Raw genomic sequence first — 26,873 nt, 5'->3', positions numbered from 1 at the left:
ACAACAACCTGCCCATTTTGGCTGCTGGGGCCTCACTTTTTTAATGATGTTCTGTTATTTTATTTCTTGTCTGCAAATTTTTCTGCATATATCCAACAGTATGCTAGGAAACGTTTAACCACCAGGTCTCCAAAAACATGTATAAATACTAATAAAATATATCATACTCAGCATCGTCAATTCCATAGAGCCAATTCCTTCTCATAAAATGCTTTTATTGCCTTTAAGTGAACTCTCATTTCTATAGCCACCATATGGCTGCTATGCTGAACCAGTGTTGTTCCAACATGAAGGTCGTTTGGTGCTTCTGTTTGTAGTAATAGGGAAGACAGAAGCGAAACAGGAAGACTGATCAGGGAATGTCATTCATTTATCAAAGGTGTGAGTGAATTGTTTGCTAAAATAGATGAACCAGACTCCTTTGCTGAATTTTGCATACTGGGAGAATAGTTTCTCAACATTTGGAGCTATGTAAAATGTAACAGCTTCGGACATTTGTCTTGTTACTAACATTTTCCTCCATCCTTTTCTTAAATCCAGACAATCAATAAGACAATAAACCAAGCCTGATGCAAAGCATCTACAAAAGTGGGGCATGCGCTGACTCATTAACTCCTAGGTCCCACAGGGTCCCTGTCAGTTGGTTCTACACAAATCCACTGGTGCCTGCCCGAGTTGCCGGACAAACCCATCCAGGACCCCAAATCCCTGCAGCCCTGGGCATTTCTGGTGGGGTCTCCACCTCGCACTGGGTTTAAAATGCAGAAGCCAACAGTCAGCATTACACATGTCCCCACCAGTACACCTTGGCTCACTCCCTCACCCCAGACACCCCCATTTTTCATCATCGGTTGGAGTGAGGCCCATCATCATCATCACAGACCCAGTGGAAGCAAAGCAGCAGAGTGACTCCCTGCTTTAAACTCAAATAAATCCACACATCGACACACATCCAAGTGAAAACATAAATATTTTGTTCCTAGGTGTCTTCTTTAGCAATGAGTTGACGATTATGGGTTAAACATAACAGAGACTGCCCCGATCTTGGATACTTGAATTATTTTTCCTATTTTCGTCCACATTTTTTGCCCTCAGTTTTATCCAATGAATCTTACAATAAGGCAACCAATTCCTGTCTTTAAGAGATCAAGTAATTGTAGAAGAAAAGAAAGCATCTTGGGAGATTCTCAAATAATTTGGCTCCTTAAAACATACTTTTTAAAAATAAAAACTCCACTGAATTTCAGATTTCTAAGTAATTTTATAGCATACACAAATACGGAGTTTATAATTATCATGGAAAAAAATTTTCACCAGTAACAAAGACCCCGACTTAACGCACTGAACGTACCTGAATACATCCTAAGTAGCCAGTCCCCTACCACTGACAACATTGTGGCAAGAGCCTACGCGCACGCTAGCACCACCAGGATTCAACAGGTGCCCCTGATTCTTTCTCTGAATCTCTTGGGGGAAAGTGGCACTACCACTTCCTACTGGTATATTTTCAAGGGAAGACATCAAGGGATGCTTACAGAGAGATGTTGAGTTCATCCCACACCATCCCATGAATAAAATGTCCACACAACGGACTTCTTCTACGCCCCTGGACATATAAAATGTTTTTTATTAGCCATTTTGGAAAGAAATCGTCTCAAAGAATAACAAGAAAAAAAGAAATAGTTCTGTCTCTTATTAAACAAACCACACCAGACCAATTTAACATTTTTTCGATGGCTGAGGATCATCATTTGAAAACCCATGATGATGGTCTTCTGGGTGTGGGGAATGCTGAGTGCAGGGTGAGGGGAGGCGGGACACTGTGTTTGCCAGCCCCAGGTGGTCGTGGCCACCGTGATCTCGAGGTGTGTGCTGTTCCTCCCTCTTCTCTCACGTCAGCTCTCTGGCAGCTCTTCTTCTCTTGGTGGCTCGACCGGGACAGCCTGCTGCTCTCTCCAAGTGTAGGTTTTAATCTGATAGGCGGGAAAGTCATTTAACCATGTTCCTCTGTCCTGCATATAAACATGAAGAGACTTTGAGAGAGCATCTAGAGCTTTCTCCTACTGCTAGAATGTTTGCATTTTGTAGCTATCAGGGCTATTTAGGAGTTCTTAGACACTATTTATGATTGCTTCATTTTTCCCATAGAGAAATTCCCATAAATATTTCCTGTGGTTGAGGTTTGTTGAAATCATGCCACTCTAAAGACAATTCCCACTTTATGTTTCAAGGGGAAGTGATAAGGAGACATATCAGAAGAGTCTCACAGGCTGGTTTGACCTCTCCCCATAACTGTGTTCAGGAAAGTGGTCCCCAGCAGTTCCCAGCACCATAATGAGTATGCATCACAGTACACTGGACAGGGAGGGATCACACACAAGGCTCCATGCAAGAAAGCACCTGTGCCCCCACTGGCCAGGGGCACATGTATTCAGTGCTCTTGTCCACTTGCCCCTTGGTCCTTCCACACACCGGATGTTCAAGTTCCACACCTGCTGTTCAAAGGTTTTTGGTAGCATTCAGAACCCTTTGATTGTAGATGGTGCGAAGTTGCAGGCAAGAGTATCAAATGAGGGGTGATGGTCCACTCTGCTCCCTGTTCCCCCAGAGCCTCCCCCTGGCCTCCTCTCCTGTAGAGGACACCCTTGGAGAGGGACGCCATGTCTCCCTTTAGCCCCTCCCAATGGAGTGCCCATTCAGCCTCTTCTCTTGGTAGAGACCCTCAGTTGGTGACTATTGGGACCAGCTAATGGGGCCAGTGAACTCCTGGGGCTTTAGTCCCTTCCCCCAGTGGGGTGGAGAATTGGAATATGTTGCAAAGGCTCCCATCTGGTGTCCCAGACTCACAGCGCAGTGGCCACTTCTTGTGCTGCTGCACAGGCTGCCACAGGAAGCCTCCTGCCTTCTGCCTGATCTCAGAGAAGGAGGGGCTTCAGCCCCTGTGTTTGCTTAATTCTCTAAGGTGGCACGTACAGACCTCTCCTAGGAGCTTCCTCACCACCCTCAACTCCTCTGCAGTGGCGGCACTGTGGTGGCCATGGGGTTTCTACAGCCAGTGGGCATCCAGCTGGTGCTCGCCTTACAGCTTTGCCCTACACATGGTTGAAGGGGAACATTTCTGTCCTGCGTCATAAACTCTGAATCCCAACCACTCCTCCCCCTTTCCTCTTCTGTGCTCAGTCTTCTGACACAGAGATTGGAAAAATGGTGAAGCCATTTGGAAATACAGTGTGGCAGTTTCTCAAAATGTTAAACAGAATTTCCATGTGACGCGGCGATTCCTCCTAGGGGTCTACCTGGGAATAAGTGGAACCATAGGTCCTCACAAGAACCTGCACCCTTAGGTTGATAGCAGCATTATCTGTAATAGCTCCAAAATGGAAACAACGCCAGTGTGCGTCAATGGACGGATGAGTGAACAGAACGTGGAAATCCCACGCAATGCAATATTATTCAACAACAAAAAGGAACAAAGAGCTGATACACACTACAGAATGGATGAACCTGGAAAATACGATCACTGAGGAAAAAAAACCATAAAGTTAGATAAGAAAGAATGCCTACTGTGGGATCCTATTTATAGGAAATGTCCAGAAAAGGCAAATCTAGAAGGATGAATGTCGATCAGTGATTGCCTGGGACTGGGGTGGAGGGGTATCTTTTCAGGGTAATAGAAATGTTCTAAAACTTGCTATGGTGATAATTACACAACTCTATATACCTGTGTTGGGTTGTAATGGTGTGTGTTGGATAAGGTAAATATACTTGTGTTGCCCCCCCCCACAATACATGCCCACCTGAACCTCAGAACATGACTTCATGTGGAAATAAGTTATTTGCAGATATAATTAGTTAAGATGAAGTCATAACGCATGAGGGTGGGTCCTAAATCCCAATGACTGGTATCCTTAGAAGAAATCCACATGAAGACACGGCAAAACCCTCAAGGAAGAACATGATAGGAAATGAGGGCAGAGATGGGGGTGATGCGGACACAAACCGAGGAGCAGCGGGGCCACCAACGGCCAGAAGAGGCAAGGAATGATTCTTCCCTAGAACTTGGGAAGGAGTATAGCCCTGCCAGCACCTTGATCTTGGACTGACTTCCAGACCTGTGAAAGAACAGACTTCTGCTGTTGAAAGCCACCCAGCTCATGGTGGTTGGTTACAGCCGTCCTAGGAAACGAATACTATAGGAAACCCCATTCAGCTGTGCACTTAATGCAGGTGATTTTTATGGTATGTAAACTGGACCTCAATAAAGCTGTTGAGAAAAATTAAATTTTTTGTCAAACCGGCTGGAGGAAGTGAGTGATCAGGGCTGAAGTCAGGGGCTCACAAGCCAGGCTGGCTGTCACGCAGGTGTGCTAGAAGTGGGGTCTCACCACAGCTGTGGATTAAACAAGAGACTCATGGTGCTGCTTCTCCCAGTCAGTCTGTCCCCTCCATGCCTCCTCCTCTCTGCCACACACCTGCTGACTGAGCAGGGGACCTCCTGTGGGTGTCCAGACTGCAGAGCTTGGAGATTTTTTACCCGTTGTGTTATGTCTCACATCACTCCGGTATGCTGTGGGGAAGACGAGACTCAGTACCTGCCAGTCTGAAAAGAAGTCACAGTGTTTCTGTGGCCACCTGCCCAAGGAGCAGTGGAGGGCTTCTGAGGTGGCCAAGAAAGTACACAAGTGTGAGCTTGACCTTAGAAATGAGGAAGGGCCTTTCTCCCCATGATGGTGGAAATGAGGCCTAAAACAGGTAAAAATATAGATTTATTTGGTTATTTTTCAAACCTCCTGGTCCTTTTTTGAGAGTGTCTTTTTCCCTTCTTGTGTTTTTTAAAAATCTTTAAACATTTTGTGTATAATTGTTTTCTAGTCTGTGTCTGATCATTCTAGCATCTAAGGTGCTTGGGCTGATTCTCAGTGATGGTGGGTCATGTCCTCACATGTGTTTTACTTTTGGTTTGTTAGCTCATGTTCAGCAGAGGTTTATCTAGGAGAATTCCTATGGGCCTGGTTGGAGTGTGCCTCCCTCTGGAGCGTGTTTGTGTTTCTTGTGCTAGGATCTTCAGGCCTATGGCTAAAGTAAGGTCACCAGCATCTTGACCCTTTAGCATGAATCCAACTCCAAACTGACGCGGAGTCAGACCAGCTATGGATTCTCAGGGGAGACTTGTTTTCTTCATTCATAACATGAGCCAAGGCAGTTTGCTTCTCCCTTTGCCTGTGTGGATCTTGTTGTCATTGTTGTAGGTACTTGCTCTGAAGGTGGTGTCCATTGAGGAACCTGGTTTGAAGGGCCCGCTTTTAACTCCCTCTCTCTCAGGTAGCCAGGGCCCCAGCATCCTAATACCGCTGGTCTTTCAACATCCACTTCTGTCTCCGGGATTTCTCTCACTTTCTTATAAGCTCAGTGTGTGCAGCCCGTGTGCTCGTTCTGTGCTGCTCTGCATTTCTAGGTGGTGTGTGGAATGGGAGCAGGGTCTTAAGTCACCCAGCATAGTGCCAAGAATGGGGGTCTTTAGATTAATTGTTGCGGTGGGAGAGGGGGAACTAGAGAAGTTGAAAAATAAAGCTTTCTGTTTTTTTGGTGAACTGGGGATGAGATTCCCTGCCATGTGATGGGAGAGGGGTGGGTCTGAGGTCTCCAGGTGACCACGACAGTTAGTAACAACTGTGGGAGAGAAGCATAGACAGAAGTCACCTCAACGAGGGGTCAGCAGCGATCAGGGCCCCAACCTAAGTTGATTAGTAAGGTTTCAGAGTTCCACGATTGAAAATGGTAGTTAGAAACTGTCATTTAATGGAAGCCCCCTCTCCAGTCTATTCAGAAGTAAAGTCATTTCCCTATGTGTCCGACGGGACATACGCTATGCTCCGCAACCTGTGTGTGCCCGCGGTGGGCTGGGAAGAAAGCAACGCCCCCCCCCCCCCAAATTTGAAATCCCGCAACATCTTCTGAATGAATGGGCTGAGGGCTCATTTCGTCAGGTTTCACTTTTCTTGCACCTTCCCTCTCTTCTGTTCATGATTCTTGCTCCGCTGTTTCTTGAATACATTGTATTTCAAAGAAACCCCTCTTTAAGCATGATTTAGCTGGGTGTTACGGTGGGGAAATCAAGAATGCTGCTTTGCCAAATAAGCCATGTCCCTCTTGGGTTTTCAGTTCCTGCGATGATAACGTCCTATCCAAACACGACCCTGGCCACTCAGGGTCAGAAGAAAGAAATGAGTTGCGCGGCCCATGGTGAGAAGCCCATCATAGTCCGCTGGGAGAAGGAAGACCGGATCATTAACCCTGAGATGGCCCGTTACCTCGTGTCCACCAAGGAGGTGGGAGAGGAGGTGATCTCTACTCTGCAGGTAAAACACGGTGAACACAACAGATCAGAATCTAACTTCATTGGCAGGATAATCCTACCCTTTCACCTAAGTGGGTGCATGTGGGAGATAACCAGCAAATAATCTTTCAGGACTTATTTATGATGCACCATCTCTCTCCGTCCCCTTACAGCAACATTACTGAGTCACCTACAAAAACAGTGCTTGATCTTCAGTGTTAGGAAGAATAAAATGATGACAAGCATGCCAGGGAACCCAACTGTAATTTAAAAAAAAAAATGGGAGAAATCGAGTTTCTTAATGACAGATAATCCTGGAGAAATGACCTCCTATGCTCTGCACCTGTTTTAACATCCTGCAGAAACAGAAATTAGATAGGCTTTATAAGGAAACATGTTTTGCTTTTTTGGGAAAAATCCAATATAAAACCTTCTGTCCTTCATAGAGGATCACAAAAGCTAGCAAAAAGTATTATAGTGCCTTATATATTTTTTAGTACTGTTGGTAATTAACTGAGTGGTGTTTTTAGTAGGGGGAGAAGTGACGCTGTAGCATCACATCTGGGAAAAAAAAAAAAAAAGCCCTGTGTTTGACACGCTGAGATTGATTCATGTGCAGGTCCAATCCTGGGGTCCTTCTAGAGAGAACTCTAATGAGGGTCCTGCAGGACCAAGCATTTACTGCAGGATTTATAGATCTGCTTCTCCGGGCAGTGTTGCTTTGGATGCACTAAAAGCACACCACGAGAAAAATAAATGCATATGTGGAATATACATCCACCTGACCATGGCATCCTACATAAATGACACATCCAATTTAATGAGCTGGCAGCTAGCATTGACAAGGTACATTGAACCTGTCCATCTACACCATCACAAGTGCAAGGAGATAATTTGCTCTCAGGGGCATGTGTGTGTGTGTGTGTGTGTGTGTGTGTGTGTGTGCCCGTGCAGGCGTGCAGGGGCGCGTGTTGGGGATGCAGGAAGGGTGGGAGTGGAGAGATTTTTACAGCCAAAAGCCCTTTTAGTTGTCCTCGCTCCATGCTACTGGATAAGATGGCTTTCTTTCTGCTTTACACATAGATTTTGCCAACTGTTAGAGAAGACTCTGGCTTCTTCTCCTGTCATGCTATCAATTCTTATGGGGAGGACCGTGGAATAATTCAGCTCACAGTGCAAGGTAGGAAGGAGACCGAACTGGGGGAAAACACGGCTTTTAGTACAGTAAGTGTATGCCCAGGCTTGGACCTCTGTGGTGGGCTCAGTTTTCTATGTAAAACCTCCTGATTCCCAGAAAATCTTAAATGTGTTCAAAGTTGATGTTAAAACAGTATTTTGCAGTACCCATGATTGTGTCACAGTGCAGCCCCAAAACACAGGGAACAGAGTCCTGAAAGGAATTGGGCCAGATGACCCCTAGTCCCATCGAAGGCACCAAATGCAGGAGTGCACCTGCTTAGCCAAATGGTGGGAATCCTTGTGCTAGGCAATCCGAAGGAAAAGGAAAGTTTAACATTGGAAGCCAAAATATTTTTTGAGTTCTGGATTCCAAACCAGAAGAGTGACATTTAATCTACATCCCGCTTTGGCCCAGCCAGGCCACAAAAGCCTGACAAATAGCCCTGGTGAAAACACCGGGCAGTTTGGGAAAGTGGAATTTCTCCTCCACGAGATGCAATTATGAAAAAAAATGTTTCCTGGTAAACGTGTCAGCCACCGTCGAAGGCTGACAAAGCTTTTCTGAGCCGAACTCAGCATTTCCACCATGTCTTCTGTCTGAGCCATGTTTGAACTAAGCCCAGGTTTTCCTGTCGATTGCACAGAGCCCCCAGACCCTCCCGAAATTGAGATCAAAGACGTGAAAGCACGCACAATCACCCTCAGGTGGACCATGGGGTTTGACGGCAACAGCCCCATTACGGGCTACGATATTGAATGCAAAAATAAATCAGGTAAGTCCTTTATTTCCTCCAGCTTTATTTCTACTTCAAAAAGCCCTTTTCTTGTTCTCCTCGGTTATTCATGATTACCTGTATGAATAAACCCCGACTCAAGGAAACTTGGAGGGGGCTCTTTTTACCAGTTTGTCTTTTCTTGCTCAGAGCACACCGCGTCTCCTTTGCAGGGTAGGGTCTGTGTGCAGGGGCCTGGCTCTGCCTCAGCCCTTCCTTCTTTCCCTCCGGACTCCAGGCTTGCTTCCCACCCACCACCCTGGCGTTCTTGCCGCAGACCAGCAAGCGGCGTGTTATGTTTTCTTCCCCACCCCCTACCCCCTAGCTGTCCTTCAGGTCCCATTTCCTCAGCTGAGGGGCTGCCCTAGACAGGGACTTCTGTCTAGAGCCTGGGCGTCGGCTGAGCTCAGACTCTGTAAGCCCAGTTTGTACAGAGACAGAGCTGCTCCGTGTGGAGATGGGCACTGACCCCGCAGGGAGGTTCCGGAAGAGCCGCAGGGACAGTCCGGGGGCACTTGCCTCTGCTCAGAGCATCACCTGTTTCCCCAGGGCCAGAGGGGCCATAAATAAAACAGACTCAGTGGTCAGGCCACAACAGGTGTGTCCGTTCTTCCTAAATATGTTAAATAACGTATTTAATGATCTGTTAAATATGTTATTCTGGATCCTCTGAAAAGCAGAAATCAAGCTAGGATTAGATTTTATTAGGGGATTTTATTAGGGGAAATGCAAAGATTTTATTAGGGGAAATGACTGTGTGAGTGAGTGAAATGGGGAGGGAGCCAGAAAGAAGATGGAAGAGGCATTTGACCAGAAAGAAAATCTGATCCTGAATGAAAAAGAGAGCAAGAGAAAGTTGGGTAGAAGTGTTCTAGTCTCTTGTGCCATCCAAGGAAGAATTCAGCAAGGTCAATAGGGAGTCCTTGAGCCAGCCAGAGTCAGCTGCCAACTGAGTCCCAAATTTTTTAGGAATGGCACTGGCACCAGTGCCAGCATCACTTGGAACTCTAGGATCCATCAGGCCAAGGGTAGAAGGCCACCAGTGCGGCATCTGTTCAGGACTTTGTGTCCCATTAAAGAGAGGAGGACTCAGAGCAGCACCAGCATGTGTGGGGTTAACAGACCTCCCACGTAGCCTTATTTTTCACTTTCTGGGCACCGGACTTGACTTCGGCTTCGCGGGTGGTGACTTACTCAGTATATTTGGGCGGAGGCGGTAGTGAGAATGAAGCCCGGGCAGCTGGAGGCAGGCCCTGAGTGAGGGGAGGTTTCAGGACCTGAGTGCAAGGGAAGGGACAAGGGAGTGGCAGGGGCTGGACGGACGACCGAGGGGGCAGTGTCCCAGCAGCAGTGCGTGAACCTGCTTCACACCCGGAACAGTGGTTTTAGCAAGAGCAATGCAGCTGCACTGGGAATGCACAGAAGAGCAGCTCGTTTGCCCAGAGTCACGGCGGAGTCCCAGCAGTGAGGCCACACAGCCACGGGGCCTGCCTGAGCTCGGAGAGAGGAGCGCGGGGGCGGCCAGAGGCACGGTCGCCGGGGAGCGGGACAGCGGGCGCGGGCTGGGGGCGAAGGACGCAGTGACGCGGCGAGCTAGTGAAGACAGTGCTGGCCTAAACGGGACTCTTGTGGGAGCTTCCCGGGGGCCAAAGGGAAGAGAGCACACCTGCCTTCGTTGGAGAGACGCAGGTCAGGAAGGAGCCAAGGGGCTCCAAGTTCTGAGACACTCACCCTGAAGTCGAGGAAACACTTCTTAGGTGAGGCAAGCGGGTCCTAGCAGGGAAGGGCCGGGTCGCTGACCGTAACAAGGAGAACTCCAGAGAAAGGCAGAGGCACGTGGTGGGGACAGTCCACAAGGTCCCAGGGCGGGGAGGCCCCCACCCGTCTCTCTGGCTGAGCATAACTGCAGGATGGCGGGCTTCTGTGCTCTTGGCAAGGGTGCCTGGGGCATCTCTCGGGGGAGCGGTTCAGTGCCTCCCTGTTTTCGGGGGAAGCAGTCGTTTCCAGGTGCTGGTCTCCAACCAGCCGTGTGCCTTCACTAGCCCCTTGCTCTCAGCTTTCCCTGCTGTGCAATGGGACACCACAGCATTTCCCTGGGACAGGAGTCCCTCAGAGGCCACAGGCTGCCCTCTGGCAAGAGCACCCCCTTCCCTGGACCACACGGTTCCCATGCTTACTCCCACCTGCTCCTTAGACCCCACCTCTCATGTCACCTCCACAAGGACGCATTCCTGGCCCACAACCGAGGCCAGGCCTCCCGTCACGTGCTCCCACAGCATCATCTCCTTCCTTTCCCGGCTGGGCCATCACAGGCGATCGTATAGTTGTTTCTGTGATTATGGGGTTTTGTTTTGTTTTTTTCTAAATTTATCAACATTTCCTTTTATTGCATCTGGATTTTGAGTCAAGTTAGAAAAGCCGTTCTCTGCAGTTGGGCTATGAAAGGATCCACCCTGATTTCTACTTGTATGGTTTCTTTCTCTCGCTCCTACATTCAGATCGCTGATCCATTTGGACTTGATTCCTGTGTATTCTGGGAGATACGGGTCCAGTTTGATCTTTTCCCAGATGGAAATCTTGCTGCCCCAACATGACTTATTAAAAAGCCCACCTTTCCCCAGTGGTTTCAGATGCCAACTCTGTCACCGACTAGCTTTCCTTGTACTCCTCCATCATTTCTGGGCTTTCTAGTCTATTCCATCATTTTATCGGTCTATGACTGCATCAGCACCACACTGCGCTAATCACGGGGGCTTCTTCTCGTGTTCTAATGTCTGGTAGGGCTAGTCCGCCCTTCTGACTGCCTTTTGATGTTTTCTTAGCTTTCCATATGTGACCCTTAGGATCAGCTGGTCTAGCTCCATAAAAACATTTTTGGCATTTTTTTTTTTATTGGGATTGCATCAGCTTTGCTAACTAAGGGAGAACTGACATTTTTATGATGCTGTCGTGGACTGAATTGTGTCCACCAAGAAGGTATGTCGAAGTTCTAACCACTGGTTCTGCAGAAGGGGACTGTCGTTGGGAATAGGGCCATTGCGGTTGTTACTGCTGATCCACGGGTCCTCCCCACTGGGCTGCAAGTTCCTGTGCCACGAGGCCTAGTTTTCCCCCAACCCATTCCTCCAACATCTAGCACAGCCCAGCGCACTGTGGGCCCTCAGTACGTACTTGGTGAATACTCCTTAACAAGGGAGGGGCTTTAAAGCATCTCCCCAGCGTCTGGCACATAGCCAAAGTTTTCTAAATGGTGGCTTAGAGTATCAGTCTGGCATGCACACGTGCTTCCAAATCAAATGCCTCTAAAACGGTCTGTGCCCTCCACTTGAGAATCCTCAGCACCCCAGCACGCCGTGTAACTTCCCCAGAGGCAGGAACTCTGGTGTCTAGTGTCATATGCTCCTGGATCCCAGCACTCAGCACAATGCCTGCCACATGAGGAGCACTCAGAAAATACTTGGGGCATTTAATTTACCTGTGATCCAAATCTAAGAATCATCTTCACAGCACTTCTGAATTCTAAATCAATCGGGCTCTACATAACCTATGTCGGAGAGCTCCTTATCTATGATCCGGCTGCAGTCAGAACCTATCCGTGTTTCACACTGCCCTTCCGCCACACACAGGGCCAGTGGTTGAGAGGTTCACACAGCTCTGGAGCAGGTCTAACCCAGTCTGAGTTAGAATAGGTTCCAGGAGAGTCACTGGGGAAGAGCCCACGGGACAGGTGGGTCCGACTCCATGACCTCACGTCACCAGCAGGGCCTTCCTGACCCTCCACTGCCTTCAGTTTGAAAGACCTGGGCAGCAGGCGATAATTATATTCACTGCCATAAAAATCACGTTAGTCTTTTCATGTATTAGTTTCTTCCTCGATAAGTTTTGGGTGTATAAAAAGGACAACTATAATTTAAGCTAATGCAACTTATAGGCTGAGTACATAGAAAATTGATCCTTGAAATCACAGCTTAAATGTCACTTCCTCCAGGAAGCCTTCCCTGATCACCCATTTTATAATGTGCCCCTTCCTCTATTCATATAGCATCCTGTCTGCCTTGGAACATTTAGTGGGCTTGTGGATGCTTACTGAATACCTGGATCCTCTACTGGGAAGATGTTTAACATCTGTCTCCCCTACTGGGAAGCTGTCCCTCTGAGGGTTCTTGTGACCCCTCAGGGCAGGGATGGTGTCTGAGGAGCCCTGTGCTACGACCCTGCATCCCCCACAGTGAGCAGTCCACATATGAGACTTTTCATAAACATTTGTGAGCTTGTTGACTCTCATCCTCTGTGTCAAGCAATGAAATCATCCCCAAGACATTTTCTTCTAGTCTTCGTTAATTTGCCAAGGACGTGAGGTATTGCTTTACTTGGCGTTTGTAACTGAGTGGGTCCCTGCAAGGGGTCACTCAGTCTGTGCTTGAACAGCCCCAACAATGCAAACTCACTAGCCCCAGGAAAGCACAGTTCTGCCTTGGGCCAGCCATGACTGTCACAAGTTCTTACATTTCATGCTTCCTGAATCCAGTGGCTCTCTTCCCACCCCTAAACCCTGTGGTCAAATGACACCCCTTGCAGGATTTGAAGACAGAGGACGCTCCTGCTTTCCTGTTTGCCAGGAAAAATAAAACATCCCAAGTCCCTTTACTTGTATCTCCTATGACCACCCCGTGACCCTCTCAATCCGGTCCTGCCCGCATCATCGACTTTGCCTCGTGTGCCATGGCTTTGGCTGCCACGTGACTTGGTTCCTGGAGAGTACTGCTTCTCCTCTTGATGGACACAAAAACCCCTTCGCCACCCAATCCCAGCATCTCGCCCTGTGTGTGCCTCCAGCTCCTCAGGTGCTTTGCGGCATCCCCTCCTTCCCCTCGTTGGAAGGCAGCCTGCCTCATGCCCACATCCCCCCTTTTGGCCCTGTCTCCTTCTGCACAGTGCCCCACAGATCACCCAGGGGGCTCCAGTGCCTTGGGACCTGCTCTTGTCCTGGCACGTAACCATCCGGCCCAGGAAGCACACACTCTCTCATGCAGCTAGGTGCCATCTTCCAGAGCCTTCTTTCTCGAGCCTCCCTTCCCCGTCTCACCCTGAGAATATCTCCTCCATGCAGCAGACGGAGCAGAAGGGGCTTTCCCTATGCCCTGTGTCTCCCGTCTAGTAACCAGTGCAGTAGAAGTGGTCCTTCCCTGAGCTGCCTCATAATTTTTAAACATTTAGAATCATTTTGTCTCCAGAACATCCTTCTGGTCACCCTCGCTCCTCCTGGCCTTTGGCTTCTAACAACACTTCTTTAGATCAAATTTTCCCTTCTTATGTTTGTCCCTGATGATCTGCCATCCCCCTGACTTGGGATGCCGGACCCCCAAGGGGGGGTCCCCAGTGAGCACCCAGTGCAAGCACCCTGGTCCCTGTGGGCTCCCTCGGTCCTTTCCCACGGGACGTTGGGTATCTCAGAGGCAGGAATGTGAGTCTGAACTTCCCTCATCCTCTTCTCGCACCAGGCTCTCTGGGGCATGTCAGGGACCCCCACCCACTGGTTCAGGGAACGCCCCTGACATCTCCTTTCTAAACCAGGGTCCAGGTCTGCTCTTGCACAGCTCTCCCCACTTCCGTCCCCACATACTCATAGGAGTTACAGTAATTCTGTTCCCTTCCCTTGCACTTGACTAAACTCCCGGTCAGTAAGCCAGGTCAAGCCCTTGTCGGTCTGCCTTCCAACATATGAGACATTCAGCAGACGCCTGGAAAATTGAAATCCAGTCTCATTAGGTGTCCTGCAGGGACGATGTGGAGGTCACATGCTACCAGAAAATGACCTTGAGCTTCAGGGTAACACAGGTGAAGTCAAACCCCGCACGTCATGCCCGCCATGTAACAGGCCTTCGTTTCTTGACCTTCACGAGGAAAATAGAAATCCCTACCTCACCAAGATGTTGTAATAATTCATTCAGATAGAGCGCTCCAAACTCTAGCTGTGCATCGGAATGACCCAGAGAGAGGCTTTGTGAAGCACGGTTTTCTGGGCACCATTACGAAGTGATTCTGATTCAGTGGGTCTGAAAGGACAGGTGTCGCAAAACTCCAAGGTGTTTCCAGCATGCCCATGCTTTTGGGGACCGCAGGAGTCACGTTTATAAAATGCCTAGCACAGGACCAGGGGGGCAGATGCAACCCCCAAACCCATTGTCTGCCCTGCTCTGGGAGCCGAACTCCCCCGGCTATGACATGCAGTTTCCCCCCCCCCCCTCGGAGCTCCCCTTGGGTTCACCCGGTGGCAAGCACAAAGAATGATTCAGACAAGGGTCCTGGCAGTGACTGTGTTCTGTCAGGGGCCCCTCTTCGGCGGTCCCAGGCCTTTCTGGACTCCGGCAATCCTCTCCCTTCCCGTTGGCCCTCCTGACCCCAGAGGGAGCAGCTCCCCACTCTTGCTAGGTGCTGGGAGTCTCTAGCCCAGCCCACACCTTGGTAAATAGGCCCCTTGTGAAGGATTGTCCAGTGTGAACTATAAGCCCTCCTCGACACTATATTTGTTCTCTGCATCCGGAGAGCACTGCCCCCCTCCTCCACGGGGCAAGGACACCTGTGGTACGTTCCCCCGACAATTTCATTTCTTGCCCTTCCTGTTCATGCCCTTCCCAACACTCTCCATGCATCCTCCAGCTCTCGGATTCCCAAGCACGCATTTCTGCTTGGGACTGACTCCTAAGTTTCTTTATTTTGTCTGTGGTATGCCCTTCCCAGGTGTACTTGCATTTCAGTCTGCATTTCCATCCTCCCAAGTGTCAAGATCACTCTGTGGTTGTTCATAATGCCCAGTGTTACATTTCCCAGCACACTTTGCTGATAATCCACGTCCTGCACATCAGCCTCTGTGATCAGAAGCAGTATGTCCGATCCTTAAACTCTTTTCTTCTGGGTAGCCACCTCCTTGTTTTTATTCCTCCTTTGATGCCGTATCATTTGCCAGAAGGTGTCTGGGGATTTAAGTAGACTTTCTTCTCCTTCTCCATTCAGTTACTTTCAAATCCTCCAGGATAAAGCATTCTTTCTCATCTTCTTGATCTTTAGCTCAAAATCCTTCCTGTGTTGTTCTGAACCTTATTCTAATAATCATGATCATTGACATCATCTTTTTTTATCAAAGTGCAATAACTGCAGGAAAGCTAAAAACACCACCCCTTCTTTTTTTTAAATAATTTTTATTGTTATGTTAATCACCATACATTACATCATTAGTTTTTGATGAAGTGTTCCATGATTCATTGTTTGTGCATAAAACCCGGGGCTCCACGCAGAACGTGCCCTCTTTAATACCCATCACCAGGCTAACCCATCCCCCCACCCCCTCCCCTCTAGAACCCTCAGTTTGTTTCTCAGAGTCCATCGTCTCTCATGGTTCGTCTCCCCCTCCGACTTACTCCCCTTCATTCTTCCCCTCCTGCTATCTTCTTCTTTTTTTTTTCCTTAACATATGTTGCATTATTTGTTTCAGAAGTACAGATCCGTGATTCATCAGTCTTGCACAATTCACAGCTCTCACCATAGCACATACCCTCCCCAATGTCTATCACCCAGCCACCCCACCCCTCCCACCCCCCACCACTCCAGTAACACTCAGTTTGTTTCCTGAGATTAAGAATTCCTCATATCAGTGAGGTCATATGATACATGTCTTTCTCTGATTGACTTATTTCACTCAGCATAACATCCTCCAGTTCCATCCACGTCGTGGCAAATGGCAAGATCTCATTCCTTTTGATGGCTGCATAATATTCCATTGTGTGTATATACCACATCTTCTTGATCCATTCATCTGTCGATGGACATCTTGGCTCTTTCCACAGTTTGGCTAGTGTGGACATTGCTGCTATAAACATTGGGGTGCACGTACCCCTTCGGATCCCTACATTTGTATCTTTGTGGTAAATACCCAGCAGTGCAATTGCGGGATCGTATGGTAGCTCTATTTTCAACTTTTTGAGGAACCTCCATACTGTTTTCCAGAGTGGCTGCACCAGCTTGCGTTCCCACCAACAGTGTAGGAGGGTTCCCCTTTCTCCGCATCCCCGCCAACATCTGTCGTTTCCTGACTTGTTAATTTTGGCCATTCTGACGGGTGTGAGGTGGTATCTCATTGAGGTTTTGATTTGGATTTCCCTGATGCCGAGCAATGTTGAGCACTTTTTCATGTGTCTGTTGGCCATTTAAAACACCACCCCTTCTTCAAGCACCTTGCACTTCCTGCCCTTTACCCCTTGCCTTGGCCACGCCCCCATGGGCTCCTCATGAGTTGATTGGCAGGAGGAGGAGGCGGTCAGTGGACATTACTACACCTCCTCAGGCCTCTTTGCTGTCTCCCAGACACATCCTCAGTGAAGATGGCCATGTCTTCACGGAGCTGGCAGTTCTAGAAACCTCCCTGTGGCCTGGAGCAGAGACATCAACCACTATCAGTACCTATTGGTTAGCCACTTCTCTGCACCTTACAGAGCCTGGGGTGCCTCTCTTGTCCTAGAGGTCTTCTCCAGAAGGTTTGGCTTTCTCCTTTTGGGACAGGGTCCACATTTCTGTGTCAGTCCACTGGTCCTAAATGGCCCCCACTTCGGGGTCCTCTGTCGGATCACCTTCTTCTCCTCTTCTACTGTGTAATTTTTTTTGTAGCATCTTCTTTTTCTATGTCAGTGTTTATCCACCTTCAATCTTCTTGACTCAAGCGATACTTTTCCTTTTAGGTGGAATAGTCATTGTCAGTCTTTATTATGCTCTGTTCCCCAGTTGGTTACAGCATTCCAAGGCAGCCTAGAAGAGACACATTTTTGTACAAGTCCAGAAGACCTCTTAATATTTATGGCTACCTGTAGGCAGACCAGCCCTCTGAACTTCCATGCTCATCATGAACATGGAAGGGGAAATGAACCCTCCCCAGGGCTCAGAGGTCTGTATGTTTGCCCTTTATGTATTCATCTGTTAAGCATGCATTCATGATGTGGCATCTGCTATGCATCAGGCACTGTGCAAACACCGGGGACGTGGCAGTGGACATGGCAAGCACAGTGTCTGCTGCCACAGAGCTCAGAATCCAGCAGGGAACACAGAACCTCAGTGAGATATAGGGGTGGTGAGCGCCACCGAAGAGGACGCCGGGGACTGTGGGGCTGTATAAGCCCCATCTCTGTGCACCACCTTAGGTTCTTGTTCTCCCACAACTGACAGCATCTCTTGACCGCTCAACCCAATTAGCAACCACCCAAACTCTTTCTGAAAGGAGAACCATTTACTCCTCATTGGTCGAAACCCCAAACCCAGCAGGTACAAATTGTCACATATTCAATGATAACTCTTCCCGTGAGGTCTGTGCTCTTGTGAAAATTAGCTGTGGTTGAAAATATTTCCCACAAGAAAGTATTCGAGACTAAGTGTTTATGCTGGAGACTGAGATTAGTTTTTACGTAAGTATTTCATGTTGACTGCTGTGCTTCTGGAGCAGGAAGGATCTGACATGGTTAGGGGTTTCGCTGGTTTTCAAATACCTTTTAGAACCAGAGTTTTTGTTTTTGTTTTTGTTTTGTGGGTAGGGGGCAGTGTCCAAACCATAATTCCTTTTACTATCTCGTACAATGAGTGCCTTGATGTGGCCGTTTCCCAGTTCACTGACGTGCGCTCCTATCTCTTGCGCCTTCCTCCTTGAAACCCACCAGTGCCTCAGACATTCCCGCCCCCAGACCTTAGCTGCCCACAGCCCTTGTCCCCCTTAACGTGGGTAATGAGTGTGCAATGTCCCCCTCCGATGGCCAACCCGCCAGCACACTGGGAGCATTGCTTTGAGAATTCACTTGGAGTTGTAACTGTTCTTTCTTTCTTCCTTCCTGTGTGTGTGCGCGTGTGTGCGTGCGTGTGCGTGTTTAATTCCTACTTGTGAACTTTCAGAGGCAGAGAAAAAAAACTCACGTCTCTATCTCTTCTTTTTTGAAAAACAAAACCCAAAAGACTCCTGGGATTCTGCTCAGAGAACCAAAGATGTTTCCCCTCAGCTGAACTCGGCCACCATCATTGATATCCACCCTTCCTCCACCTACAGCATCCGCATGTACGCTAAGAACCGGATTGGCAAGAGCGAGCCCAGCAACGAGCTCTCCATCACCGCGGATGAGGCAGGTGCGTGTGAGCAGGCGAGGCCCATGTCCCGGAGCCCCGGAGCTGGCCCCCGGGGCTCAGATGGCTAACACAGAATCAGGCTGTGGGCTGTGCCTGGTGGAGGCCTTTTGAAGAGTGCCCTCCATAGCGCCACACCCTGTTAGAGACGCAGACAGCGCTCTGCCTCCTACTTCGAAGGCACTGTTCTTCCAACTTCGTTCAGGGTTCTCATATGCAAGAATTAAAACACAGACATAGGAGACTACCAGTCTGGTGATATTTTAAAGAGCTGGGCCATTTTTACATTTCCTCTGTTTGGATCATGGAATCCAGGTTGACAGGAGAACCATGAGTGTATGTCTTGCCCACGGCCCTACGCAATCCAGGTGTGAGTGGATGGCTTAACTAGGAAATGGCAAGAATATTCTGTGTGTGACGAGGTGGGGGGACAGCGGTAGATGATATTTTATTGACTAGAAATGTCAATAAAATAGAAATAGTAAACTTTATTGTTCTTCCTATTACCAAGAATTTCATATTCAGGGTTGAAAATTTAGAGGATAGTGATAAACATTTTGAAGAAGGCAAAACCGCTTCCCTAATCCCACCACCTAGGGCTACCTGTGGGCATGGTGCTATCACCTACTGAATCATTCATCACACATATGCACGCATGCGTTCTCCCTCCAACACTCGCCCATGACTACCAGGGATGAACTGACCAATTTGTGGGGGTCTGAGCCGTTAGGCAGTGCCGGTGAAGGCTGGCTGTCAACCCACGTCCTGGAGGGAGAGGAGGAAGCCAGCTGCCATTGAGGTGGTCTGGGGAAGGAAAGGTAAGGACCCAGGCCTGGCTCATCTCTCGGGAGAAAGAGTGTCCAGCCCCAAACCTGGCTTTTCTTTCCCTGCCGGAAATCAGAGCTAATCAGCCACTATGTACTGCTGCGGTGAAATTGGAAACTTAGACTCAGATCCCTTCTTCAACACCAGGTTTAAGGTGATCATCCCCGAATGAGTGAGAGTCCACGAGAGGTTTGTTTCAGCTTTCAGCTGGGGAATTCGGGTTGTTCTTGACTTCCTTCCCTCCACCCCCTTCTCTTCGACCCTCATTAATGGCATTCCAAAAAGTCATCACTCTTATATACCCCTTAAGTACTTGCCTATGATTCATAATGATATCTTTCACCATCTTTTTCACAAATCCTATATTATTAGACATGTCTGTTTTTTTCTGTTTTTTATTACTATAAATGCTACTGTGATGAACATCCTCTGCAGCCTGTCTTTTGCCCCTTAAGATTATTCTCTTAGGCTCAATTCCAAGTAGTAGGATTGCTGGACCAAAACAAATACAAACATTTCACTCTCCTGCTATGTGTAGTCAATACCATCCGCAAGGAAGTGGGTTGAAATAGACAGTTCTTCCCGCAGTGGGGATGAGCACTTCATTCTCCACCTGGGAACACATTGGTTCTTGAAAATTGTTTTTACGGGCAGGTGATGGGATAGCTTTATTCATGGATGTCTGAGGATGAGCCATGTCTATTGCTTAGAAACTCTGTGTGATTTCTCATCTGCAAAATGGACATAATGATGCCTTTCTCCTCCTCACCACAAACATATTGGATAATTGGGGGAAAGAAATGCAAGCTCTCAAAGTACTTTGTATTTCTCAGAAACAAGTGAGAAATGAGTGTCAACGTGCTCCTGCAGAAATAGAATCGTATTTAAATATTTAAACAGCCCACGAACTTCCTGGAATTTCATCACATTGTATATTTAGGGAGGAGACGCTGCCCCCCAAATGTAATCTTGGACTCACTCCTCACTCCTAAGAAGGAAGCTTCTCCTCCTTCTTAACCCTTGCTCTGACTGCGCTCCGTCTGGACATCCTTCTCAAGAGAACTGTATTTTCCACTGCCTTCCCAATTGCCATGATGAACCCTGCCCTGTAGCCTTTTCTTGGGCTCTCGGTGACCCCTGCTACAGCTGACAGTTGCCATGGCAGCGTCGCTCCCCAGCCTGGAGGCCAGGTGAAGAGCCACTCCCGGCCGGGCGCCGACCTGCGACGCCACTCCCTGGCCTTTCTGCAGACACCCTCTTGGCTTCCGGGGCTGGCCTCTGGGATTCCACCTGCACGCTGGCTGCTGGTGGCCCCACAGAGCCTCTCTGATTTACTATTCAGAGGATCTAGGGGAAAATGCAAGGAGGGGAGCAGGTAGAGCAAAGTGGAGCTCCAAAACAGAATTTGTCTTTGTCTTAGTGCATCGGTTTTGTGCCTGACATGAAGAAATCAGGTTTTCTTACTTGTGACTCACGGAGAAGGTAGGGCAACTGTCCTGGCCAAAAATCCCCCCATCAGAATTGCCTGCAGTGGCCATGGATTGCTACTAACACTTCCCAGCAGGGATACCCAGTGACACATCTGTGGGGAGCTACTGTCATCTCAAGGTGACCTTTTCCCATCCTTATTGCCCACTTTCCTTAAGGCCATCTCTCAAGCAGACTATCTCTCTCTCAGATGGAAGCTTCTGGAAGCTGTAGACCCACTCATTTTTATGGTAATACAGTGCCCAAGTCTCAGGCATGGGGGACATCGCTCAGTACCCAGGTGGAAATGTGTCTTTGAGGTGGTTAGGTCTGGGTCTTCCCCGACCCCCTCTGCTTTGAAGCTGCACTCAACTTCCTATGGCCCCTTCCTGCCCCCAGTCCTCTGCATGTGTGCTGTGCCCTCCGTCTGGAGGGTCTCCCTGGATGACGTTAGTGCCTCCTCCCCCACCGCTAAGTAGGAATCCTTCTGACAATGGCCTTTGAGGCATGTCATCCTTTCTGCATGGACCTCAGGGTCCTGGGTGAGGCTGTGGCTCCCTCAACGTCAGGGGTTACAGGCTACTCCTGTTTCCTTCTTCATGTGTGTCCAGCACAAGGCAGATCTTTCATGGAAATCTCATGTGGGAGGAATCTTCATAAAGATGACTCACTGTACTGTGTTAGAAGGGTGTAACAGTGATTGTGTGTGTGTGTGTGTGTGTGTGTGTGTGTGTGTGTGTAGAATGTATTTGCACTGAAATTTTGAAGGGTCTCATAAAGAAAGAAAAGTAGAGGAAGGCAAAAGGGAAGGGCTTTGGAAGGTGGAGGAAGAAGAAGGCACACCCAGCCAGAGCTCTAAGCCTACAGGAATCATCGGGGTCAGTAGCCTGAGATTCCCAGCCCTGTCCCGATGGGCTGGGGCTTGTCCCAGGTCACAAACTGCAGCCCACAGCACAGGAGGCCTGAGCATGTGTTTGGCTTGGGTCTGGCCTACTGTAGTGCAAATCGTTCAATTTAGGTGCCAATTTTTGAAATCGGGAAAATTCAGATCAAAATCCAAATTTTGAGTTTCTCCTGAGTGCCTGCTTGGCACCCATCAGCTGGAGCCAAGTATACAGAGGTTACCTTGAGGCTGGCCATAGCTCCCCTCAATTAATCATCATCCTACCCTTCTTTCATTTCAGAGTTCAGCAAATTCCAGCCCATGGGCCAAATCCCCCCTACAACCCTCAAGCAAAGAATAGGGTTTACATTTTAAAAAGAAGACTATGTAACAGAGACCTCCCGTGGCCTACAAAGCCTAAATATTCCCTATTTGGCCCTTTACATGAAAATTTTACAGATCCCTAACTTAGGTCTTGCCGTGGTGGGAATTTGGGTTTTGGATTCCTGTCATATTTCCCCTTGCAGAGCTTAGTGAAGAAGGAATCATACCATCTGCACAGCATCCTTACCTAATGTTGGAAAACAGCATTTTCCAATGCAACCACACCCACAGAATTTTCGTGTGAAAGTGCACAGGGGTGTTATCATACACCCGATGCACTCGACACAAAGCAGGGGTCTCACTGTCTAGCACTCTCCTCCCGACTCCCCTCAGCAGCCCCTAACCCCTCAAGGGGGAGAAGGTGAGGGAGGAAGTGGAGACACTGTCAGGAGTCCACGGGATTAGATCCTAATGGACCAGAAATGCACTTACTCGCCAGGTTCCTTCAATGCCCATCAGCATGTCACATCCACAGCTGACCCTCACCAAGACCAACTTCCCCATTAGCAGCTGTGCCCTGAAGGTTACATGTCGCCTCGCACCTCTGCCTGGGTTTGGGATGGCTGATCCCTTCACTGTTTTCATTATGAATCTGCCCCTAGAACCTGGAAGTTCGGTTATGCAGGAGCTCACTGAGAAACCACTGAATTTTTTCAGATGCATCTGAGAGCGGAAAGTCGGAATTACGGAAGGGTCGCCACATGGAGTTGTCGGGTTTCCCTTGGATCCAGCGCTAAATTAACAGCCCTTTGTACCAGTCCTGATCACATTCCAGAGTAGCAGCTCCGATCTAGAGGAAGTGTTGCCTCTATGTGCTGAGCTGGGGGTGGAGGGGGAGAGGATATGATGAGGGCTTAAGGAATAAAAGGCATCCATCCACATGTAACAGTAAACGTGAAGCGTGGTGCCCAGTAGGGCCCGGTGTGGCATCGACTGTGTTCCTCCAGGGGACGTCAAATGCACAGGGTCTGGCCCCCGGGAAGAACCAGGCACGCCCTGTGCCTGAGCCTTCAGCAATCTGCTTCCATGGCCCTCATTTTTCTCCAGCGTCCATTTAGAGACTTTGGAAATTAAACCAAACAAATCACTGGATGCCTTGCCACTCCTCATTCATGCCCTATATACACTCACTGGCTAACCTAGAATGTTCTGGAATGTTTTGGAATGTTCGCTTCCCCCCCACACACACACCTCCTCAGGTGTTTGGTCAAATGGCATCTCTGTGAGTCCTACTCACTATTTAAAGTCCAACCCACTGCCCACTCTGGCACACTTGGCCCCCTCCCTCCCTCAACATTCTCCTTTGTAAAAATAGCATCACATCACCATCAACATAGCATATAATTTAAATAAAATTTAAATTTAAATTTAATTTAATTTTAATTTTAATAAAAAATAATGAAAATAAATGAAAAAATAAATAAATGAAAAAAACATAGCATATAATTTACCAATTTATTTTGTTTAGCTCTATTTTGTGTCCCTCCCACGAGGGCAGGAATAGTTGCCTGTTTGGTTCATTGCCATATCCCAACCACCAAGAACAGTGTTTGGCACATAATAAGTGTTAAATAAAGAGCTTAAATTAATAAGCTACTTACTTGATAAATAGCTATTACATGAAGTCATCTTTTTCCCGTCTAGGGGTCAACTATTCTTTGTTTAATTTGATTTTTGTCAAACATCGTCTTGGTCTCCTCTGTGTAGCAAAGAGCATCATTCTCACCCCTGCTGCCTCCAGCAGAGGTAAACGTGTCTGTGGAGCCCACTTTTGTACCCTAGCCCTTGCTGACCTTTGCACTTGCACATAGGAAGCTCTCATTAAATCTGCCAATAAGGGAACCAGAGATAGAAATTTGGGAGTGATTCCCACAGAGACGGTTCAGCCAAGCTAAATGATTGATTTGGTGCCAAGACTCTGCATTAAGCCAGGAGATGGCTTCGTGGAGGAGAGGGTATTTCAAGGGGCAGAGGGGAGTGCTGAGGCTGGAGTCTTGTGTTCACCGATTGGAAGTGAGAGAGAGGACCATCCCTGGAGACCATCCATTGAGAGTGACCGTCAGGGAAGCAGGAAACAGGAGAGGAGCAGGCTCAGGAGGTGGCGAGGCAGAGAGAGGAAAGCAAGAGCAGATGTCTGCGTGTCTGGCAGTTAGGAAGGGTCTGTCATCCCTGTGTCTTGAGCCAAACAGAATTCACAAAAGTTGCCTTGCCTAGGAAGAGCATTGGGAACTGTACGCACCATCTCCAATTATTACTGTTTTGTAGATCGAGCAGTTTGGGCTCCTGTAGAAATACAGAGATTATTTATTTTTGAAAAATCACATTTATTATTAATTCTTACCTCCTAGCCTTCTCCTCTTGCAAGAAAAAGCGAAATATTCTGGTTTAAAAACAGAAGAAGAAACTATGCTTTCTCTAAATAGTATAGCTTCAGTTCAAGAACATGTAAATAAATTCTTAAATGTCAGATGTCAACACGGTTTTCAAAGTTAGTTAAATAAGTGAGTACCTAATGGTTGATCTTGAATCCTTTCAGCTTTGGGGAATTCAGTCTGCCTTGGATTAAATTCTAGAGAAATTACAGAAATTGTCTGTTTGCCAGGAGGTGAGGACCTGTGGAATGATTACAGCTCAGGGGCTATAAGGAAAGCATGAAATTTCTGAAAGCAGACTCATTATATATATATATATAAAGTTTTTCTTATAATGCTTTAGAAAGCTGAAGAGTGGAAAATTCAGTTCCCCAGCAAACAAAAATGCTTCCTAATTATATCGGGCATGACTCTAATGTGTGAGTATAGATTGTATTCTTTTGGCGTTGGTCTTTGACGTTGTTTCTATAACTTTATTTTTGAGAGAGAGGTCTGGACCAGATTGGAAAACCAAATTCTCCCCAATTCATGACTGCATCATCGACTTCAAGGTTTCTGATAGAATCAAGACCATTTTGTAAACGCTATCCTCGTATCTTTGTTTTTAAGCCTGACTCTATCTCATCAAAGATGTGAAGCCTATGCTTATAAGCCACCCACCACCCCTCCCCGCCCAGAATGATGCCCCCAAAGGTTACAGCCCAGACACACTCAAAGGATGCAGGGTGAGGTGCTGCCCCCATCTTACTTCTCATTCCTCACCAACAGGAGCTTCTTTAAGTCTGATTTAGCACAATTAAATTAAAATAATCAAACATCAGCACAGCTGTCAGACCTCAAAATCATTTTTTCAAGAAGGATTTTCGTGGATGAACCCCATGCTTCTCGATGACCACAGAATTTTCAGCTGAGAGAAATCTGCTACACGGGTTTTCACTGGAGCTCATATCAAAAGGCTCCTGCGTGAAGGGCATGACCCTGTGAGCAGAAATTAGGTACAGAGCTATAAGGACAATGATGGCAGGTAGCTGGATGCCAGTCCCTCCCTCGGTCCCTGCTCTGGAGTCAGCTTCGGTGCTAACGTAGCCTTCTCGCGTGGGGTATCATGCATAGACCCAAGAGGCTGCAGCACCTCCAGCAAACCAGCGGTCCCCGTGACCTGCTGGGTTGAGAGAGGCGTGCTCTGTGTTTCAGTGTCTCACAGTGCTTTACCCTTCAAGGCAGGGACTTGCTCCGGACCCAGGTCGGGAGGCCATGCAGCTCAGAGTGGGGGGAGGGCAGCCTGGGGCAAAGGTGGCTCTGAGCAAGTGCCCGGCGCCACTTGTGGTTGGGATGGCCCCCACGCTGAGGTGGAGGAGACTGTGGGGGTCGCCCAGGTGTGGGCAGGCAATGCCTACGGAGGGAAAAGAAAGCTTGAGGACAGAAGGTCAGATCTTCCCTGGGGCAGGTGTGTTTGGGTTCCACTGAGATGTTGGCCATGGTTGGGACGGGGGTGCATGGGGGACGGGGGTGCAGAACAGAAGCACTCAGAGGGAGGCAGGACCCAGGACACACGGAAGTTAGTAGGATGAGTGAGTGGCTTGAAGGGTGCTCTGGGCCCATGTGCCCTTTAAAAGAGGTAACGTGGAAACCAGAATCAATGTTTAGGACCCAAATAAAAACTGGCACCCGCCACAGATGCGGGGCTGGGGCAGGCTGTTCGGTGAGGCTGAGCGCCTCGGTGGGGACAGCGGCAGACCAAGCACAGAGAGGAGACATGCAGAGGAGACGCCAGGCTGGCGGCAGCAGAACGGAACGAGGTGTGCAGAAGGCAGCAGATGCAGACCTGACTCCTCTTTCTCTCCCGGCTCTTGTAAACCTTTCCAGTGCTGATGTCTCCAGTTCCCTTCAAGTTCATATTTGTAAAACAGAATGAACCATCTTTTCCGGCAAACCAGCTTCCTCTCTTCGCATTCTCACTCTCTTCTGGTCCCACCAGCCTCGGCCTCTGGAGTCAGTCCCCACCCACCCCCACCGCCCCCTGCGCCTTCTTGCTCATATATGGAGCCAGAGGGTGCTCCTCTGCCCCTCCCCCAGTAGAAGTTGGGCACCTGCTTCTTCCCGCCCAGCGCCAGTGCTCACCGCAGTCCACTTGCACACCCTGTCAGCACCTGTCCATGCCCTCATGAAGGCCCACACGCAAGCTTCCCCCCGTGTCATGTTCACATGCCAAGCTGGGGCTCCGTGCTCCTCTGTGCTGTGCAGGGCACACATTTCTATTGGCCGTTACCATTCCCTGGGCCCTGTGTTCCTAAAGCCACGGCCCTCCTTCCTTCTGCCATTCTGATTTGCTGACTTCGTCTATGTTTTTATTTTATTTTTATTTTTTTAAAGATTTTGTTCATTTATTTGTGAGAGAGAGAGGGAAAGAGAGCATGAGCTGGGGGAGCGAGGGGCAGAGGGAGAAGCAGACTCGCCACTGAGCAGGGAGCCCGATGCAGGACTCGGTCCTGGGATCCTGA

General features: G+C 48.5%; 1 protein-coding gene across 1 annotated transcript in view; it reads left to right on the top strand.

Annotated features, from left to right (window-relative positions):
* The window catches only part of DSCAM (DS cell adhesion molecule), a 675,165-nt gene that overhangs the window by 533,369 nt on the left and 114,923 nt on the right, over window positions 1-26,873 (top strand). The window contains exons 12-15 of the mRNA XM_027586581.2: window positions 6,163-6,359; window positions 7,421-7,517; window positions 8,161-8,289; window positions 18,277-18,444. Coding sequence (XP_027442382.1) covers window positions 6,163-6,359; window positions 7,421-7,517; window positions 8,161-8,289; window positions 18,277-18,444 — 591 coding nt within the window. The remainder of the gene's footprint in view (window positions 1-6,162; window positions 6,360-7,420; window positions 7,518-8,160; window positions 8,290-18,276; window positions 18,445-26,873) is intronic.

The sequence above is a fragment of the Zalophus californianus genome, chromosome 1 (genome assembly GCF_009762305.2).
Source record: "Zalophus californianus isolate mZalCal1 chromosome 1, mZalCal1.pri.v2, whole genome shotgun sequence".
Taxonomy (NCBI): Eukaryota; Metazoa; Chordata; class Mammalia; order Carnivora; family Otariidae; genus Zalophus; species Zalophus californianus.
Note: the sequence above shows the minus strand (reverse complement) of the source record. Positions and strands in the feature narration are given on the sequence as shown.